A 19,176-nucleotide genomic window follows, 5' to 3' on the forward strand; every position below is an offset into this window, starting at 1 on the left:
ATATAGTTTTATAAAGTACAAGAATTGTATTACTATGCCTTAATCTTCTTCTCGAAATCAGCTTCCAGGGTTGTAGCCATACTGGCTCTTCTTTTGCGAAGTTCCCCTGCTAGAGCTTCTTTACGCTCTATAAATTTTCCATCATCGTCCATCGTGTTTGTTAACGCATCCTGGAACTCTTCCAGTTCTCTCATTACATTCAAAACAGGATGAATGGTAGCGGTTCCAGGTACCATTCTTAGCAAACAATACTTCGTATTGGATGGATGATTTTTGAATTTGATGGCCGTAGCAATGTAATCTCTAGCAACCTGAGTCCAGTTTAAAGGACCATTAGTATTGAAGCAAGACACGTTCCTCTCAGCAGCAGAGGCTATCATGCATCCAACATCATCACCGAGCTTGGCCTGAATCTCCCTAAAGTCCTGATAACTTTTAATGCCACCGTTAATAATGAGACTGACATTATTGTCAAGGCAGATGCGATGGATCTCGTCCAAATAATCTCTAATGGGAGGTTCACGGTTACGCATCTCTCTAGTACGACAATGAAGGGTCAAATTCGAAATTCCGGTCTTAACCAAACGGGAGATTAAATCCAGAGTGTCTTTTTTCTCGTCCAGCAATCTGATCTTGACACTGATTGGCTTACCGTACGGTCGACCTACCTGTTCCACTAGTGATGTAAGGATTTCACATAGTAAATCGGGAGTCTTCAATAATGCAGCTCCCATTCCAGAATGAATAGAAAAGTGTTTAGGGCAGCCAGCATTAATGTCAATGCCATCGACATCTTCTGCGATGATCTTAGCAGCTTTGACAGCCAACTCCGCATTGGATGTACCCATCTGGAATATTAATCGATCTTTTTCAACTTTTCTATACGTCCGAAACACAAGATTGGTAATACCGGGAATCTTGGTGCTTCCTTTTGTACTAAGAAAATCAATAGTATCCAAGTCTTTGTTGTAGACCCGTTGACAGGTCAAGATCTTGCGATCAACTATCTCCGGGCCCCAAACTAGATCGGCTCCATACTTGATGGCTAAAAGTCTTGTAGGGAGTTCGCCTATTCTGACCATGGGGGCCAAAACAAGTTTAGCTCTGAAATCTGCCATATTCTTAGGGCTAACAGATAACAAAGTGATGGACTGGCAACCGATCAACTTTGGATTTCCATATCCATTTCCATTTTCATTTTCAGCTCTCGGATTATGTAATCCGAAAATCCCTAAAGTACATTGATATATCGAATAACTATACAAGTGGCTTCCTTTTTCTATCTTTCTTGGGCTTGCGATTGTTTTGATGATGAATCTGCAGGTATTTTCCCTTGCTTACTGTTTTCCCTATCTCCGTTCTGGCCTTTTGCAAGACAATGGGTTTGCTTCCAGCATATTTTCCATTCATCTCTTTGAAGCAGTGTAGATAGTCGTCAGCGTCTGCAAACGATATGAATCCATAACCTTTGTTTTCCACTTTATCATTCTTCATCTCACTTGGAATCTTCACTTTTGAAAGAGAAGGATATTTGATAAAGATCCGGAAAAGCAGCTCTTCTGTAACATCTGGACCCAAATTACCAACAAATAGCCTAAAATGTGACGGATTCCAGTCCACTAGAGATGCATCGTACCATTTACGTCCCGTTTTAGGATCCACCCTTTCCACAACTTTTCCCGATTTCTTTGATTCGTCCTTTCTGGCTTTCAAAATATCATTTAAAACAGGTACCGTTCTCTCTAAAGCTTTATGATCCTTGATTGTGAGTTCCTGATTACTCTTCAAGAAGCTGTTAGGTCTGTAACCAGAGGCCAAACGACGATCCGACGACTTTTCATTGTGCACTTTCTTGGGTTTTATCTTGCCTTTGTATGCCATTTTGAAGAGTCCTTATAAAATAGACAAAGGAAAAAATAAGGTGAACCCGTCTAAATTTTTCAGTTCAAGGAAAGTCTCATTACTTGGCTAATCATTGTCTCTTCAATATCGTCTATGTTGCTTCTTGCCAAACCTTTCCTTTCGACGGCATTTATTGTTGCCAGAAGATCTGTATCTTCATCTTTTCGTCCTTCGATTTCTCCTATTCATTCTGCTTTGCAATTCAGTTTTCCTCGATTCCAGTCGAATCTTCAAAAACGTGATCCTGAGCATAACAAACACATTTCTGCCGATGCCTTTGAAAAAAAAGAGGTGATCAAGAGAAGGATCCCCGGTGAAAGAGTGCAGGGTAATACACTTCAGGACAGATTCCCGTCCACCTGGAAATTCGATCTGGAAGCAATGCCAACTCTACTGCCACGTCCCGGGGTCCCCGAGCCAAATAGATATCCATTGGCAAAGATGTATCAGTTTCTTAAATCTAAGAAGGAACCCGAGCTCATATATGAGGCTGAACCACATAAACTCTACTTTGTGTTCTGTTATGCCTTTGCTATAGTTTTCATAGTGTACTCTGTCAATGCCTTGGTCATTGGTCGTCAACTAACCGATAGGATGTATGCGGACAACGAAATGAATTTGGAAAACTGGAAATTGGATCTTGAGTATATCATGCATGGTGTGATTGTCATGGTATTGGGTCTTCTTCCTCTTTCTGTTGGATTCGGATTTCTTTGGCTTCCCACCAGATTGATTCGTCGTATATGGTACCTACCTGCTGGTGCTGGTAGAGGTGCGTATATTAGATTCACTACTCATCCATTGTTACCAAATCGTCCCACACCAATTCGTATCATGCCTCTAGGCTCTTTGCAGAAATCGATTACCGCTAGGATATACTCTGGTAAGGGATTCTATGGTGTCAATGACTCCTCTTTTTTCTTCTTTCTCAGAGAAAGTGGTAAGAAGCTCCCCTTTATAGTGGATAGAAAAGGATTTTTCTGGGGTGATGGCAGAATTTTTGACTTGATTTTCAGTAACAGTTCCATCGATGAGGTAGAAAGCTCCAAGAAAATCGATGAAGTCTATGGTGATATGTTAAAGGAGAGAAGAGCTAAGCAGCAAGAGCTGAGGAAACAGTATGGTTTTGGTTGGAGAACTAAAGCTGCCGGTAAGTTGATGTTGAACGATATCTCTAAGATCAAGAGTATATTAGGAGAAGACGGTAAGACTCCTGTAAAGAAAGAGGAGCCAAAGAAGCCAGAGAAGTCGGAAGAGACAGAAGAACCAAAGAATACTTAATCCAAGTAAATCATCCTGTATATATATATGTATATAGCTTTATAAACCGATTATATGCGCTTAGTAGTACATCAAAGGCTTATATGTCGCACGATTGCTGATGTAAAGCGTAACAAGCTTTTTCCTCGGAATCACTTTAAAATTGTATCCAAATAGCTTTAATTGTAATGGTGTCGTCGAACGCTTGAAAAGTGTGTCCAACTTGAAGTCAACCATGAATGTTTTCCAGAAAAGAAGAAGGAGACTTGCTTGCGATTCGTTAAACTCAGAGAAGCTCAAAGACAAGTAGCAATCAAAGCATTCTCCCTGGGTGTCCTGAATTACATGCTCCACCCGGTAGTTCCTAAAAGTGTTGAACTTGCAGAGATTCTGGAAAACAAACCAATTCTGAAGATTGTTCTCCAATTTCGAGCTAACAAACCTATCAAAAAGACAAATCTTCTTTAAGCCCTTATAATCAGCAATAACCTTTAACATACCCAAATAATTCCTTCTGTTTTTGAGATCACCAGAGATTGATAAAAACTGGAGCCGTCTAAAAGCTTCCAGCATTCTGACTAGACTGTTATATTGACAGAAGCAGCAGTTTTTTGTTTCTTTGACAGTTAAAGAGCTAAGCTTGTAGAACTGCGGAGTCAAAAGATCCAATACTGTATGGCCATCATCCGAGATATGTCTGTTATATTTGTGAGAATATTCATGCACCTGCAAGTAAAGAGTTTCAAGGTTTCTCCATGGTATCAATTTCTTTAACAGATCAATGATCTCGACCTGCCTTTCATCAAATTGACAGTTCTTGAGTTTAAAAGATTTCAAATTCTTGAACACCATGTTGTCAGGCAAACAATCAAAAAATGAAAGCCACGAGATTGGTGCTTTCCTATCAAAATTGGTGCCCGATAAACAGAGTTCAAAAGTGTCTAGCTGTTGTAAAACTTCTTGTTTCTCAAGTTCTTGACTAAGAGATCTGAGCTGATTTTCAGAGTATGCTTCATAGCAGACCTTAAGTTTAGTTAGTTTCTTGAGAGAAGTATTTCCAATGGTGATCCCAGTATCATCTTTAGTGCGAACTTTGAGTGAAAGTTCCTCCAATTGGTCAAAGTTAGGAAGGATCTGTACGATGTGTCCCCAATCCATCTCAGATGCAGTCAGAACTTTTAACCCGGTCAACTTAGCGGACATTAATATCACTCCATCAAGGACAGAGAGCCTGCGGCAGTCAAATCCCATCGTTGACAAAATGTAGTTTACCTCCTCGTCGCTAATGAACAGGGCCAATTTGGCGCTCCAAACATCACGGCGAGACAGGAAAGCTGGATCGATTTGAATCCTCTTGACCAGTCCACCCAACTCAGGGTTATTCAGTAGAGAGTAAGCAAGAAGTAAGAAACTTCTCCCGTTACTGACAACTGATTCTCTATAAGGATGATAGATTGAAGATGTATCAAAATATTTGGAGCAGTAATCGAGCGAGTCATCTTTCTCTGATAACGAAAGACGAATTCGGGAAAATAGGACGCCATTGATCACACGCTTGTATTTGGGATAAGCCTGAACCAATGAGAGCAAATCCTTTCTATCGAGATGCTTACAAAGACATGCAACGACTTTTTTTGGCAACTCTATTAATGCGAATTTCACACATTTCCCATCTTTTCGTGGCCTTAATTGACGTCCATTCTTGGAATTGCTCCTACTACTTTCCGACACTGATGAACGTCTACTTTCAACGGAAATTGAGCACATGAATATGAAATAGCTAATAATCTCCCATCAATTCGGTTGGCGCTTTCCTGCCGTGCCTGATACGACAGAGGTATGAAGGTAGCAAATTAGATTGTGGATTTCTCGCTGTTGGAGAGACGCGGCATAGAAGGTTTTCAAGATAATAAAAAGCAATTGAGTCTGGAATCGGAAATAAAAGCGATAACAAAAATGCGGCCAGAGGCATCTGGCAGATTAGGGATCTTATTGTTCCAAAATCTACTATATAAGAAGTGGATTTGGTCTGACTATTTACCACCTCTTAAACAATCCGGAGAACTTTCTATGAGCGCTGCGTACTACTATACACTAACTATACCCAATACCATCCCTGACAGTCCAAACGTCCCAGGTGTCAGCGGTAAGGATAATCAGTACGCAGAAAGGTGTTAATTGATCTTAGCCTCAACATGGTGTAATCTCCAAGGATTCATCAAAAAATAGTTTATCACTTCTGGGAACATTTGGTGACGAGAGAGCGTCCGCTACCAGAGTTGCCTCGGGGGAAACAGAGAGAAAGCTTGCTCGGACTAGCCGTCGCTATGTTTACTCTAACTTCTCCGGACCACCAGAGTATTCTTGAAACATCTACAAATTACCGTCGAACTCGAAGTTTTCCCTACTTTCTTGGAGAGTGTATGTGGGTTGATCGAACTATATGAGAAACATTGATCGTAAGCCAATGTTGAAAATCTGCTGGTTATATACGCTACTGGGCTCGTTATCCAGTGTATAGGATCAGAATATTCTGATATCGTCAGGTGTTGTGGAAAATATCTGATTTAGATTGAGTGATGCTATAAGTATCACCATACAGAAGCACTTCATACAATTTTGGTCATCGTGTTGACCCTGTCGTGACTATAAACCACATCTCCTGAGGTTCTTAATCAATTGCTGTATATCTTGTCCTACTTAGAAAATGAGCTCTGTTAGGTTCCTGAAAATTGCCATAAGTGACGCTAGGGAGATTCGGATTACTTATTCAATCTCTTGAAAAGCAATCCGGCACAATGAAGTCGGTCTTGTTCACGGAAGTTCATGGGAGATATGTAAGGCTACAGTAATCGAAAGAGATAATATAATACAATAGCTAATTATACAGGATGAGTAATGCTATAATGCAGAGCGTCGATGCAGTGTACAAGTTATAAACCGTACGCTAACTCTCGGATCTTATTATATGAAGAATATCATCGAGAAGTTCGACATTATCAATATTTCTATGGGAAGATCTCAGTGCGTTTCCTAAATCTGTGAGCTTCCCCTTAAGTTCAACTAATAGGCTGCTGAGGGGTCTGTTATTTTCGCATAGCATATACAGAAAGTTCAAAATGGGCTTCCTATCGTACCGATCAGACACCAAGTTGCGATAGAGTGAATCTATCACGGTTTCCGATTGGGCTAGTGCTTCCACAACCAGAGAATCCGGTCTTTCCGGTAGCTCTATCTCCACTATCTTTTCGACAAGTTCTAATAATTCGTCGTATCTGTTGGTATGCTTAAAAGCCTTAATAATTCTGTTGAGATTATCCTTCTGAGAGACCGCTCTTATGAATTCGTGACTCCCAAGATCATTCTGCGCATCGATGATCTTCTTCAACGCTATATTCCCCCATTCTCGATCATCCACAAGAAGCCATAGGGTCTTCACCACAAGTCGATTAGTGGTAGTTTCTTTCTGGACTTTAAAGAAAAGCCTCACCACTCGATCTCTCAAGGACAAATTCCCACTCTTCCTTTGAGAAAGGATGTAAATTAGGTGATAGAAGAACTGAATACCTCCAAAATCAAGCAAATCGTTCTGGTTTTCTTTCTTCAATGTGCAGGCTGTATCAATAAACTCTATTCCATACCTCACCAAGAGACTGTATGGGCCGAAGCTTTCGTTGTCGTTGGTAATGAGATCATGAACTAGCGATTGAATAATGGTTGGGATTCCGTCTAAGGAACCAATAATCGTTCGGTAATTATCATCATTAACTAGCAGTCTGATAACTTTGAATCGAGACGTCATTGGGAGACCGTGGAAAGTACGGAATATGTTCCTGTAGAAGCGAAGATTTAGAAACATCTTACGATAAGTAGGCGAAGAGTACTCGTAGATATAGTTCGTATCACTAATAATATCATTGGTCGCCTGTTCGTTGCGATTACTAACAAAGCTTGCTAATATAGAGGAAAGCATTTGTGGTGCAGAGTTGGCTATCAGGGCTGCTGCAAGCTGGTCCTTGCGTGTTTTCTCATGTCGAAACATCTCAAATATTAAATGAGCAGCAAGCATCTGTTGATCTGCATGCTCCGATTTTAGTAATTCCACCACAAACTGATGACCTCCGCATGATACTAAACTTTGAATACCAGTCTTGGAGTTACCAAGTAATCTCACCAGTTGATATACCAATTGCGAATCCTCTGTATACAGTTTTAGCAGCAATGGAATGCATCCACTATAGCAAAACTCGTCAAGACTGGCAGGATGTTTCTCAAATAAGTTAGTAGCTATCCTAATCATCTCCAACTTCACAGCATCGGGACATTTTCTTTCATTAAGAGAAAACACAAAATTAATGACAAAGTTACCCTCCACTAGCTTGCTGACGAGCAATGGATCGTCAAAATTCTGAACCCGCCGTAGGTCCTCAAGGTTGGACTCTGCCAACCTGTCGGCTATATTCAACTGTGTTTTCGAAGAATTGAACATACGACTGTTACCAGTGAATACTGTATCATCAGTACCAGCTAAGTCAAATCCATCGGCAAAATTGCCAGAAGTCTCTCTGTACATTTTCACTTTCCGCTCCTTAGCTGTTTTCAAGTAATCGAGAGTAGCAGTATCAAATTCATCTTCGTAGTCTTCAAAATCTTCTAAATCTTCCTTATATTTATCAAGTTTATGGTTTCTAGAATGGGTTGAAGATTCATTGTTTAGTATCCAGGGATGGCTTTTCAACTCCTCAGCTGTAAGTCGCATATCTGGTTTCTCAACAAGACAGCTGTTTTCCAAAAAGGATCGACAGTTAGAAGATATGAAATCGGGATATTCGATTGGCTCTCCGACTCCTATGGCGTGACAAGCAGGTAATGGATCGTATTGAGAAAATGGTGGCTCGCCTGTAAGTAACTCGATTACGGTAGCTCCCAAACTCCAAATATCAGACGACATCGATGCCCCCCTCAGCTTTATTACCTCTGGAGCCATCCAATAAACAGAACCATTGGGCTCTTTCTTAGTTTCCTCATCGTCCTCGTTCAGATTAAGACTGACACCAAAATCAATAAGCCTGATGGTACCATTATCCACCAAGATATTGGCAGCTTTGATATCTCTATGAACGATTCCATTCGAATGAAGATAACTTAAACCTTCAAGAATCTGCCGAGTATATTGGACTACTTGTAGTTCGCTCAGGCCTCCTTTATTTCTCACAAGTTTACGCAAAGAACCTCCTGAACAATATTCAATGATAAGATTCAATTCTTTGTGATCCAAATGATAATGATAAAGATGAATCACGTTAGGATGATCAAGATTTTTCATAATAAGAATCTCCTTGAGGATCGTGTCCACGTCTTCGTCACTAGATATGAAGCCGATTGTCTTCATGGCGAAAACTCGACCTGATGGTATATGAATAACCTTATAAACCTGTCCAAAGGCACCTTTTCCTAGGACGCTAACTTTCTCAAATTGCTCAAACTCTGATACGCTGAGATCTGAGATTTTATTGGCCACTTTGACAGTCCAATTTCGACCACTCGATGGAGTAGTTCGATAAGAAGAAGCACTACCAACAGAAATAGCTCTTTCGCTTTTCTTTGAGCTCTCTTTGTGGCTCTCTTTGCGACTCTCTTTGCGACTCTCTTTGTGGCTCTCTTTGTGGCTCTTACTTTGGCTCTCTTTGTGGCTCTTACTTTGGCTCTTACTTTGGCTCTTACTTTGGCTCTTACTTATATGTGATCTCTGTAATTGATCAGCGATACTATCGACATCAACTTCATCAAGAAACTCATTGTCGGGTTCATCAGGTTCTCTGAATATTTGTAATAGATGCTCTGCAGTACCAGGCGGCATCACCTTTGCATGCAATATATTTTCAGGCAGTGCGTAAGAAAGAAGAGGTAGCATAGCATAACAAAGGGAAGTGTAAAAGAAGAGTAAAATAGACGCGTGGTCGCGCCGAAGTTGAAGGGTCAAAAAAAGGTTACGACGCGTAGATCGACGTCGAAGAGTATCTCTAAGCTTTACAGAATAGATTATAGTGTATACCTGATTATGAAGAAGAAGAAGAAGACTCTTTCGGTCTCGTATCAGCATCCGCTGCTGCTGCTGCTTCTGTAGCCGCCTTCACTTTGGCGTTCAGCCTAGCAGCTTCTTCAGCCTGGTTCTCCTCACTCCAAGAGAAAAGAGAGGGATCCCCCAACTTTCTGGGATGCACAAGATGAACAATGGCAAAGCCTACAGCCAATAGAATACAAACGCATCCTCCCACCATCCAGCATATTCCCAAGAAAGTATTTCTTCCACCTATGACAGATCTGGTGGAAAGATAGATGTATTTATGGCCGTCGTAAGGAAGAACAGGAAAGTGAAGGCCGATTGAAACCTCATAGGTACCCTTAGTCAACTTATCATCATCATTACGACCCACCATTTTTGAGAAAGGAGTAAGTGCTGCTGGGGCCATCCAGTTCTGTAACTCAGGCCAGTCAGCAATGTTTGGCATGTTTGTAGAATTGTAGCCATTCGGATACATTTTGATCCAGTTAGGAGGAGGAACAACCTCATCAGGACTGTACTTGGTCTTCTTGAACCGGCCCTTGTTATATCCCCATGCTATTCCCTCTCTGTATAGCATATAGTCATCAGTAGTGTCGTTCACAGCGTTCAAAATGGAATAGGTGTCGTTAAACAAGGAGTTGGCAATCAATCCACACGGATATATAAGCTTTCCCGTAGCATCGTCAACAGACAATGGTTTACAATTCTGTCCCTCGGTATTTTTAACATCAGAGATACTGGCTCTTTTGCCCAAGATTTGGTCCTCACTGAAAGATGATGCAAATCTTCTGTGATTAGGATAGAAGTTTCTGAGCATATAAAAGAAGAAAATGGAAGGACCAATATCATTGGGTATCTGGAACTGAAGCTGGCAGATGGCTCTGTCATCAGGATAATCATCCCATATAGAGGAACTGTTGGTATTCAACTTCCACTGAGCAGTAACATTCATCTCTTTGGAGAAATGATATTTCAAGTATTTTTCAGGTACTTCGGAGTAATAATCATAACTGGCCAGGTTCTCGCATTGACTGTAATCAATGATTAACTGCTCCACTTTGTGAGCACCATAGAACATGGCAGCTCCAAGAGGAACAAAGACAACGGCCATAGCGATTAACGCAGGAATCACATTTTTCGGCGTGAGAATTGGATGAACTGCCCTGAGCTTCTGCTGTGTGAACGAGTTAACCTTGGGTCTTCTGTTCTTCTTCTTCTTCTTCTCATCTTCCGAGCCTGAATCTGAAATGTCGTCTTCATCTTCAGATTCTTCCATCGGATCGTGTTCGGTCTGATCAGCATCTTCCGATGACTGTGAATTGTTATTGTGGCGTCTCTTCAACCCTCCAAAAGTTTCTGCAAGACCCATGATGTACTTAACGAGGATTAACCGGAGATAAATACAGGTAGTGTGTTTAGAAGACTCATGAAAATTCGACGCTTTGCCCGCGAGCCAGGTGGAGGCCAGGTGGAGGCCAGGTGGAGGCCCGGTAGAGGCCCGGTAGAGGCTCGCTAAAGGCTCGCTAAAGGCTCGCTAAAGGCTCGGTTTTTTTCTGCGAGCCACCGCGTCTTCCCAGCTTTGTCACTGTATTTATACGATACTTCATTACTATATACACGTATCTATCAGACACTTTATTGCGCTTCTGCCTCTTTGGCCTCTTCAGCCTCTTTGGCCCCTTCTGACACCTCCGTAGAAAACTTTGCCTTACTAATCAATATTTCCAATAATGTAACCTTATTGGCAGCCTTACCTAGCTCCTCCACATGCTCTAGAAATGGAGATATATCAGTAGTCATCTTCTGGAATTGAGACTGTGACTTCTCCGGTAACGAGCTTACATTACTCTGCAATAGTTTCAAGATCGCGTAAGCATGTTGCCATTTGTCGAAGCTATTCGAAGGCTCCAAAATCTCTTTTTCAGCATTCACCTCGTATGGTACGAACTTTTCACTGAAGGATTCCAAAGCCTTTTTAATCTTGTTGTTGAGAATCTGTTCATCCTTTGGAGACACTGTAGTGTTTTCCGCCGCTCTGTTCAATAATAATTGGGTAAAAAGGCACAATTGGCTGGCCTTTATTAGTGCCGTCTCCTTCTCAGTAGCCTTGTTATGTTTAAAAATATGGTGCAACTTTCTATAGGCCCAGTCCAAATCCGTCACCCCGCTCTGTTTGGCTTGTAGAGTTCTTAATAGTATGATGGCCTCGATATTTCTCGGTCCAAATATCTTCTGACTTCTATAGTTCTGTAGATTATACACAAATGTTAAGTCCTCGCCAAATAAACCGAACTCTGCACTCTTGTAGAGTAATGCATTGATCATAGACGGTGCAAGGAAGTCTGGAGCATGACGATCCACCTTGCTAAGTGTCTTCTTGACGGCTTCCAACTCCTCCGGTAGTATTAGTTGGTTAATAAAGTGAACGAACCGCCTCTTTGATGGAATACCAGGGTATTTTTTTGGTAATATAGGACGTCCTTCGGAATCCGCAACGTCTAACGATGTAAGTAAATCTGCATTCTTCTGTCTATAAACAATTGGCTTCCATTTCTTAGGTAATGATCTAGCATAGACGTACTCGTCCACTTGTTGCTTGATACTGTAAAGTGTCTGTTCAGTTCCCGAAACCGATGTGGCAAGTAATCGGATTGCACTTGGCCTTGTGACCAGAACCCTATGAAACATTTAGCTAATTGAAGCTTCCAGACAAAGGCCCTAAGTCCTCTTCTTCCCAGTGCAAAAATTTTCCTTCTTCCTCAACAATAGCTTCGCCACATCAGTAATGCGCCACAGACGGAGTCAGACACTTCAGCGTTTCCAGGTTTCCCGATTTGGTCCTATTTCAACCTGCATCAATACAGGACCTTTCTAGTCCATGGCAAAGTTCCCTGCATTGTTTCAACAGCACGAATTGTTGTATACATCGTTTGGTGGTCAGCTCGCTTTTGCGCCACATCCGGTGGAAACCCCGGTAGTTCGCTCGGGAACCCCTGCCAGCTCGGCAGCCTCGGCAGCCTCGCAGCCTCGCAGAAACAACCCACGCCGTGTACGATCCGCACCGCGTTTGCTATTTTCCTTTTTCTTTAGTGTGACTTTCGCTTACTAACTCGAATGATTCTCATTCGACTTTTAGTACGATCTCACTCCTTTTTTGTTTTCCTCTTTCTTCTTATCTGTCGATAGTTATTGTTCTTTTTCTCTCTTTTCCTGATGTCCAACTCAACCATACCCATGGGTTTACTCTCTCGTCTTATAGACCTGTCAGATCTCGCCCTAATAGATTCGGATATTCAACCGGATTCCGTTAAGGTTCCGAGACAGGGACTTGTTCCCGGTTATTCCGATGGTATTACAGCCTTGGCTTTACCTATCGTAGCATACTGGACGTATTCGTCGTTCTTTCATATTATGGATGTTTATAGGCTTGCAGAAGGTCATAGAATTCATCCTACTGAGGAGATGCTAAAGAAAAATAGAGCTACTCAGTATGAGGTGGTGAGAGATGTCATTATCCAGCATATAATCCAGACCATCACAGGTTTCTTGGCATTTTCTTTGGATACTCAAGAGTATACCGGCTATGAGAACTCTGAAATTTGGGACTTGAGACAGAAAGTTCCAAGTATCATTCCTACTTGGCTTCTTTATATTGGTTATTGGTACCTAATTCCTTTAGTTCGAATCTCCATTGGCTTTGTTATTATCGATACTTGGCAGTTCACTTTGCACAGATTTATGCATCAGCATCCTTTTATGTACAGGCATTTCCATTCCAGACATCACCAATTATACGTTCCTTATGCTTATGGTGCCTTGTTCAACCATCCTTTGGAAGGCTTGTTGTTGGATACCGTGGGAACTGGTGTCGCGTCAATGGCAGTCAAACTTTCTCAGAGAGAATGCATTTTCTTGTACACATTCTCCACCATGAAGACTGTTGATGACCATTGTGGATACTCGTTCTCGTTTGATCTTTTCCAAAGACTCTTTCCTAACAACTCAATCTATCATGACATCCATCACCAGCACTTTGGTATCAAGTACAACTATTCCCAGCCCTTTTTCACTTTCTGGGACCGTTTATTTGGCACTAGATTCACTGGTACCGATGCTTACACCGATAAGAATGGTAAGATTACTCTGGAAGGTTATCATCGATTCCTGATGGACAGAACAAGCAAGAGAAAAGAGATTGCTAAAGAATATCATACCCAATTCCATGAAATTTCTGGTTCCGAAGACGAGGAGGATTCTCCAGAAAACCCTATCAACCAGAAGAAGAAGAGTCAGTAGATACCTCGATTTGACTCGATGTCATCTTTTATTTTCACTTAATACATTAATACTTATTTACATGATACCTCTTTCTTCACTCGCTCATTTCAACGCCTTCTCTCTAATTTCGTCTAGCACAACAAACTTGTCTCTAGGGCTCATTTGATCCATCTCTGTGTGTTGTACTAGCTCTGTATTCCAGCACTTATCCTGGCCTTTCCTCCATAAACTGTCCCAGTATATCTTAGTCTTTAATTTGAACTCATCCACCACCGTACTAAGGTCGCTGGTAGCTTCCTGCGACCACGTTGGTCTGTATTGGCCCGAATACCATATCTGCTGATATTCATTTCTTCTTCTTAATGTCTCTGCTTCCTTTCTTTTGGACACTTCTCTCATATATCTTAACTCAACTAATGCATGGTACGCTTGTATGGCCTTTTGGTAATTTTCAAACTCCGCCACTGCCATAGGTCTCCAAAGATCTCTTCTCTTGGACGGTTTTCTGTTCTCCCAATTGGGCCTAAAAAACTGTTGTTTTATCTGGTACTTGCCTACATGAGGAGTTTGAGAATAGATCACTTGTCCTGATTCGATGTTACGAAACAGGAATATTTGAGGTGCAAAGCCGTTTACTTTCAACCAGTTGGCATTTCTGAACTTGCTTGCCATCTTGTAGGTGGTGGTGGTGAGTAAGAAGAGAAGAGGTTGGGTCTCAATGATGGCTCGAAAATTTTTCCCCTATTAACTACCACGCGCGCCTACCAGGGGGGTCGCCATCAGGGAGGTTCACCAGATACAAAAACTGAATGTCCTTCACTTGTCTTTCGATTACTGACTTGTCCTCTGCTCACTATCATGTCCGAAGAAGCAACGTCTGATATTCCTGTTCCACGTGCTCCAGTTTCGAGGAAGATCAATCGTAAGTGATCAAATGTGCGATGCATCCATGTCATACTACTAACCATCTTCTAGCCGTCCTAAAATCATCCGATATGGTAAGTAATCCCTATATCAATTTTGTCATTCAGCCTCCTACTAACAGTTTGTTTAGCCAGATGATATGCAGTCGAAGGTGTTTGATCTAGCCGAAGAAGCGATGAATGCCAATAAAAAGGCCGTGGACATCGCAGCCTCTCTCAAGAAGAGTATGGATAAATTATATGGCTCTACATGGCATTGTATAGTGGGTAAAAACTTTGGCTCGTTTGTGTCTCATGAAAGTGGTTACTTTGTCTACTTCTATGTTGATAGCTTGGCGTTTTTGCTATTTAAGACTGCTTAATTTTAATTGACATTTACATCCTTCAATATTGTATCCCGAAGCTTATTGTTGCGAGTCTTTAGAGGGCTAATTGACCCCGTGACTCTCTGTCCTCCCCTTATGATTTGTACTTTACTGAGTGTCTTGGTAGCTTCGTTCTCTTCCCTACTTCGTTTGCCTGTAGGAGACACATCATATTCTTCCGATATCGGTAATGTTCTTCTCAGAAGAACCTTTCTGGTCCCATGAGGTGTACTAAAAGTATTTGAACTGCCTCTGATTTTGTTCACTGTACTCTTATTGACTCTAGAAAAACTGAAATCATCGTCATCCTTCCCAACTGGTTGTTTTGACGGCGACTCTAGCATCCTTAGATGCTTATTGGAAAGTGTAGAGAGTAATTTCCTGGCCGAAGGTGAAGGAGTTGTAGTTGATCCTTCCATCCTCGGCGTAGATTGCAGCATTTTTGAATTAAGAGGAGGAGGATTTATTCTAGATGGAAATCTGGAAGGGCTCTTGATTGGACTCATGGACACACGTCTTGACGGACTCCTTGACGGACTCCTTCCAAAGATCGGTGTTCTCAGTGGACTCCTACCATCAGGAGACTTGAATGTCATGTTCCGTAGCTTAGGAAGATATGGAGTCGTGGAAAAGTTCGAAATTTGCTGGAACCTCTCTCCTTTCTTCTTCTTCATCAGAATGTCGTATCTCTGCTTCAAATCTTGATAGTTCTTTTCTAAGCTCTTATTGTCAGCATGAGACATGTTGTACCTAATCATCAACTGATTGTATTTCTTACTGGACATATCAGAACTCATTGGCTTGTGCTGTACCACGCGTTTCTCCTGTTGTAATTTCTTGGTTACTTGTGCATACTTTTTCTCTGCGTTTTCAACAACCTTGAGAGTATTGATCATCGACTCAACACGATCTTGCAACCGAAACTGCTCAATTGCACTCAACTCAATATCATGAATCTGACAACATATCTTACAATAAGCAATAAGGTCATTACTATAGTCCAAACTATCCATGATCAACAAGGAAGCAAATAACCTACTACTCTCATCTTCGCGATTTTAACATCCATATATATATGTACATGAAACTAAGTAAAGACAATAATAAAAAAACAAGAGAAAAAAAATTATGATAAAAAGACACCACCACTACCATCACACAGGGCCATTCTTAATAGCATGGTAACGTTTACCTCTAAACCCAAACAATCTTTGATTGAACTGGAACACCTCTTGAGGATTCAAGTCGTTCAATTCCCATTTAGTAGATCCAAAGGAGTTTTTCGTCTTCTCCATAAGAATGTCGAGATCCTTACCAAAGTTGTCAATCAACCAGTGGTAATCAGAATCAATATTTTGTTTGTGATATGCTGTAGAGAAAATGGCGCATTTAGATTCTAGTAGACCTGGAACAGCCTTCTTCCATGTTTCAGATAGCTCTTCAGATGCAAATCTCGGATGGAAGCAGAAGAACACATCAAGATAAGGATCGTATGGGAAGAAATCTTGTGCCTCATGAAGAACATTGAAATCCTGAGTGTGGAAATAGAAGCACATAGTGTCATCGACTCTCTGAACTATGGGAGTATCCTTAACTAGGTACTGTTTCTTCTCTCTATCAAAGTAACATTCAGGACCGACAAAGTGCAATTCGAAAGAAACTCCAGGAAATAAATAGACCAATTCTTTCCAAACATGAGGAGGAAGAAGTGATTCAGAACGAGCATTGAGTAAGAAGATTCTAACGGGCCTTTCTCTAAGAGTTGAAGCTCTAATCTCGGGATAAAGCGTATATCTAAGAGCGGCCAACGATTTTAGACCTTCCATAGTGATGGGACCTTTGGGTTGCAAAAAGTAAGGGGAGTATTGATGCAAGACGGATGCAATTGTCACCGGAAAAGTAAGCATTTTGGTGACAATAGCCATCTGGAATTCGGTGTCCATCGAATAGAACTGCCGCGTATAGAGATATGTATCCCAGTTACGGAAATTGACAAGCATATCCTTCGGCTGCTCACCGGGGAAGTCGAACTCTGGAAAAGGTCTACCAGATCTAAGGTCGTGCTCATATATGTTAACCTTCTTCAAGATTTCCCACCTCTTAGATGTATGATACTCTTCATCCAGTTGCCACGCCTCTTTAGAGTGATGCGTAGGTATTCCAGATAAAGGACATGTATAGTTTATATCCTTATGAGTAACTGGGCATTTGGCCTTGGCCTTAATGGTGGCAGCCCGCATTCTCAAGTCGGGAGAAGGAGACTGGTCCCAAGGATGGAATCTATTCTCGGGAGTTGGTTGATCCGGAGAAGGCGGAGGATCCATACAAAGGACGCTCCTTATGAAATTTCCAAATTCACGCCGTTGTGACAAGAGCAGCACATTGCGTGCTTGGGTGATCTGGGCCATGATGATGAAAGGAATGAATGGTTTTGATTGAGCGTGTGGAACAAGAGTCCAAGCCAAAATCAGGTGCACGTACGCCTAGGAAAATTTTTCCTTGGAGTGGTGTAAGGAGGAAAGGGAAGGGGAGGGGGGTGAGGATGAGGATCTACGGCTTCTTAGGTCACCGGACCAACAGCACGCCATCTTCCTTAGGCCTTGGATGTTCTCCTTTCACTTCCCAACATGAACACCACCAGTCAATGCTCAGTTCGGATCAAACTCATTGTAGATCATAATGAAGCTGTCGTGTTACCTGATATCGTCACCCTAGACACTAATTGGGGATCTATCAAACTACTAACGAACAGCTGTCTTAACGAGGAACTCTACAACTATAAACTCAATGGTCTTTCTGTCAATTTCGATGACTCTACACCATTATATGAAGTTCTAGGATTATCTTCGGATATAGATTCCTCTGTGGATCAAATTACCGTGGAAGCTATGACCAATATCGGAACTGATTCATCTCCTTACTTTACTCCAGATCATAATGAAGAGAATAGAAGACAGTCGTCCAAATACCTTGCCAAAGTTCGTTTTCCTGACGGAACCATCAGAAAGATTCTGGGACGTTCCTACGATCGTTTAGAGGTTGGTGAGACCGACGGTTCTGCCGAATTTGTCGATCAGTTGGCTTCTTCCAGTGTAAAATACATTGTTGAGAGACTCAATGACAGAGGAGAGGTGGTTCAGGTAAAGTTGAGTTCTCAGCAGTGCATCTTAGTGGATAAGAGGGATCCTCGGTATCAGCCATATATTCTTTTATCGAACAGTGGTCGTAGGGCTTTGGATGATATACAGCCTTTAGGATTACTAACGGTACATATGGATACTTCAGTTGGAGGTGCCGCCGGTGCTCGCGCTGCTGGCGTTGCTGGTGCCGCTGCTGGCGTTGATATCACTCTAATGAGAAGAGTGAGGTCTTTAGTAAGAAATGCGATGCGAGGATTTAGAGAAGCAATCGCTAATGGAGCCCTGACGAGGATAGTTGCTTATTTATCGAGTCTCATGTTCCGTTATACGCCTTTAGCTTTGTTTGCCGTACTTACGGACTATTCTTCGCCTTTGATATTGTTTGTTATGGCAGTTTTTGTTCTTTCAAGTTCTACAATGGTGGACCAGCTTGAAGAAATCGCTCAACACGACTTGCCTGTACGTTTGCAACCGTCCTTGTTGCGGTTTGTTGCGTTCCTTCGGTTTATTTCAACATGTATTGGCAGATTGAACCTAAATGGACTTGGAACTAGGTTGATTAATTTTGGATTCGGTAATAGAATTGTGGAAGATAGAAGAAATGATCCAAAGGAAACTTGGTCTTCAAAGGTACTTGGGATTTTGAAAATAGCTGTACAGGATTTGGTCTTGGTCGTGGCTACATTGGTTCCTAGTTTTTTTGGTATGTATAATTACGAAGTGATAAGAAGGGAAGGTTTAAGGAGGCAGCAGGCTCTGGGGCCACAGGAGCAGGATCAGGGGCCACAGGAGCAGCCACAAGAGCAGCCACAGGAGCAGCAAGAACTTGATGATTGAACCTTCATAAATCAAGAACTTAGGCTTTCGCTACTCTTATCGATCCAGACCCGGTGGAAATGTTACTAATGAAAACTGCGGGTAAAAAACTCCTCACCGGAGAAAAGTTCAAGAGGAAAGGAAAAGCTGTGGAATAAGGGCTGGGAAATGAAAGACATAAGATTAGATCCAACAACACCACGCATATCAGCCGCATTTGCTCATCAACAAGATGCCTCAGGCTCGTACCGTCATCAATGCATATGTAATCAACATTTGTAATATTCTAGCCTGCCGTGCGCATCTGGCTTATCGTATCCCGTTCCTGGAATTCGATGGAAAAATAATAAAATATGATTCGCGAAAGAAAAGAAAGCTTCCCCATTAGGAATAAGCTACGGTTATAATTGGAAGAGTTCAAACTG

At 41.7% G+C, this 19,176-nt stretch overlaps 12 protein-coding genes across 12 annotated transcripts; 4 read left to right on the forward strand and 8 right to left on the reverse strand.

The window, feature by feature from the left end:
• Positions 1 to 32: 32 nt before the first annotated feature.
• FOA43_001697 (uncharacterized protein) lies at positions 33 to 1,118 on the reverse strand (the record flags this gene model as incomplete). The annotated part of the gene is made up of 1 exon (XM_038922007.1): positions 33 to 1,118. The coding sequence occupies one exon, from the start codon at positions 1,116 to 1,118 to the stop codon at positions 33 to 35; it is 1,086 nt and encodes a 361-aa protein (XP_038777935.1).
• Positions 1,119 to 1,257: 139 nt separating this feature from the next.
• Positions 1,258 to 1,881, reverse strand: FOA43_001698 (uncharacterized protein; the record flags this gene model as incomplete). Its single annotated transcript, XM_038922008.1, has 1 exon — positions 1,258 to 1,881. The coding sequence occupies one exon, from the start codon at positions 1,879 to 1,881 to the stop codon at positions 1,258 to 1,260; it is 624 nt and encodes a 207-aa protein (XP_038777936.1).
• A 114-nt stretch (positions 1,882 to 1,995) lies between these two features.
• Positions 1,996 to 3,183, forward strand: FOA43_001699 (uncharacterized protein; the record flags this gene model as incomplete). Its single annotated transcript, XM_038922009.1, has 1 exon — positions 1,996 to 3,183. One exon carries the CDS (start codon positions 1,996 to 1,998, stop codon positions 3,181 to 3,183), a length of 1,188 nt encoding a protein of 395 aa, XP_038777937.1.
• Positions 3,184 to 3,243: 60 nt separating this feature from the next.
• FOA43_001700 (uncharacterized protein) lies at positions 3,244 to 9,076 on the reverse strand (the record flags this gene model as incomplete). Its single annotated transcript, XM_038922010.1, has 4 exons — positions 3,244 to 4,790; positions 5,547 to 5,566; positions 6,051 to 6,063; positions 6,115 to 9,076. 4 exons carry the CDS (start codon positions 9,074 to 9,076, stop codon positions 3,244 to 3,246), a joined length of 4,542 nt encoding a protein of 1,513 aa, XP_038777938.1.
• A 145-nt stretch (positions 9,077 to 9,221) lies between these two features.
• Positions 9,222 to 10,598, reverse strand: FOA43_001701 (uncharacterized protein; the record flags this gene model as incomplete). The annotated part of the gene is made up of 1 exon (XM_038922011.1): positions 9,222 to 10,598. The coding sequence occupies one exon, from the start codon at positions 10,596 to 10,598 to the stop codon at positions 9,222 to 9,224; it is 1,377 nt and encodes a 458-aa protein (XP_038777939.1).
• A 266-nt stretch (positions 10,599 to 10,864) lies between these two features.
• FOA43_001702 (uncharacterized protein) lies at positions 10,865 to 11,917 on the reverse strand (the record flags this gene model as incomplete). The annotated part of the gene is made up of 1 exon (XM_038922012.1): positions 10,865 to 11,917. One exon carries the CDS (start codon positions 11,915 to 11,917, stop codon positions 10,865 to 10,867), a length of 1,053 nt encoding a protein of 350 aa, XP_038777940.1.
• A 546-nt stretch (positions 11,918 to 12,463) lies between these two features.
• FOA43_001703 (uncharacterized protein) lies at positions 12,464 to 13,525 on the forward strand (the record flags this gene model as incomplete). The annotated part of the gene is made up of 1 exon (XM_038922013.1): positions 12,464 to 13,525. One exon carries the CDS (start codon positions 12,464 to 12,466, stop codon positions 13,523 to 13,525), a length of 1,062 nt encoding a protein of 353 aa, XP_038777941.1.
• Positions 13,526 to 13,609: 84 nt separating this feature from the next.
• On the reverse strand, positions 13,610 to 14,179 carry FOA43_001704 (uncharacterized protein; the record flags this gene model as incomplete). The annotated part of the gene is made up of 1 exon (XM_038922014.1): positions 13,610 to 14,179. One exon carries the CDS (start codon positions 14,177 to 14,179, stop codon positions 13,610 to 13,612), a length of 570 nt encoding a protein of 189 aa, XP_038777942.1.
• A 186-nt stretch (positions 14,180 to 14,365) lies between these two features.
• FOA43_001705 (uncharacterized protein) lies at positions 14,366 to 14,792 on the forward strand (the record flags this gene model as incomplete). The annotated part of the gene is made up of 3 exons (XM_038922015.1): positions 14,366 to 14,429; positions 14,483 to 14,505; positions 14,562 to 14,792. The coding sequence occupies 3 exons, from the start codon at positions 14,366 to 14,368 to the stop codon at positions 14,790 to 14,792; spliced, it is 318 nt and encodes a 105-aa protein (XP_038777943.1).
• A 2-nt stretch (positions 14,793 to 14,794) lies between these two features.
• Positions 14,795 to 15,808, reverse strand: FOA43_001706 (uncharacterized protein; the record flags this gene model as incomplete). The annotated part of the gene is made up of 1 exon (XM_038922016.1): positions 14,795 to 15,808. One exon carries the CDS (start codon positions 15,806 to 15,808, stop codon positions 14,795 to 14,797), a length of 1,014 nt encoding a protein of 337 aa, XP_038777944.1.
• Positions 15,809 to 15,949: 141 nt separating this feature from the next.
• On the reverse strand, positions 15,950 to 17,203 carry MSS51 (translational activator for mitochondrial COX1; the record flags this gene model as incomplete). Its single annotated transcript, XM_038922017.1, has 1 exon — positions 15,950 to 17,203. The coding sequence occupies one exon, from the start codon at positions 17,201 to 17,203 to the stop codon at positions 15,950 to 15,952; it is 1,254 nt and encodes a 417-aa protein (XP_038777945.1).
• Positions 17,204 to 17,422: 219 nt separating this feature from the next.
• Positions 17,423 to 18,772, forward strand: FOA43_001708 (uncharacterized protein; the record flags this gene model as incomplete). The annotated part of the gene is made up of 1 exon (XM_038922018.1): positions 17,423 to 18,772. One exon carries the CDS (start codon positions 17,423 to 17,425, stop codon positions 18,770 to 18,772), a length of 1,350 nt encoding a protein of 449 aa, XP_038777946.1.
• Between the last annotated feature and the right edge of the window lie 404 nt (positions 18,773 to 19,176).

The sequence above is a fragment of the Brettanomyces nanus genome, chromosome 1 (genome assembly GCF_011074865.1).
Source record: "Brettanomyces nanus chromosome 1, complete sequence".
In the NCBI taxonomy this organism is placed as follows: Eukaryota; Fungi; Ascomycota; class Pichiomycetes; order Pichiales; family Pichiaceae; genus Brettanomyces; species Brettanomyces nanus.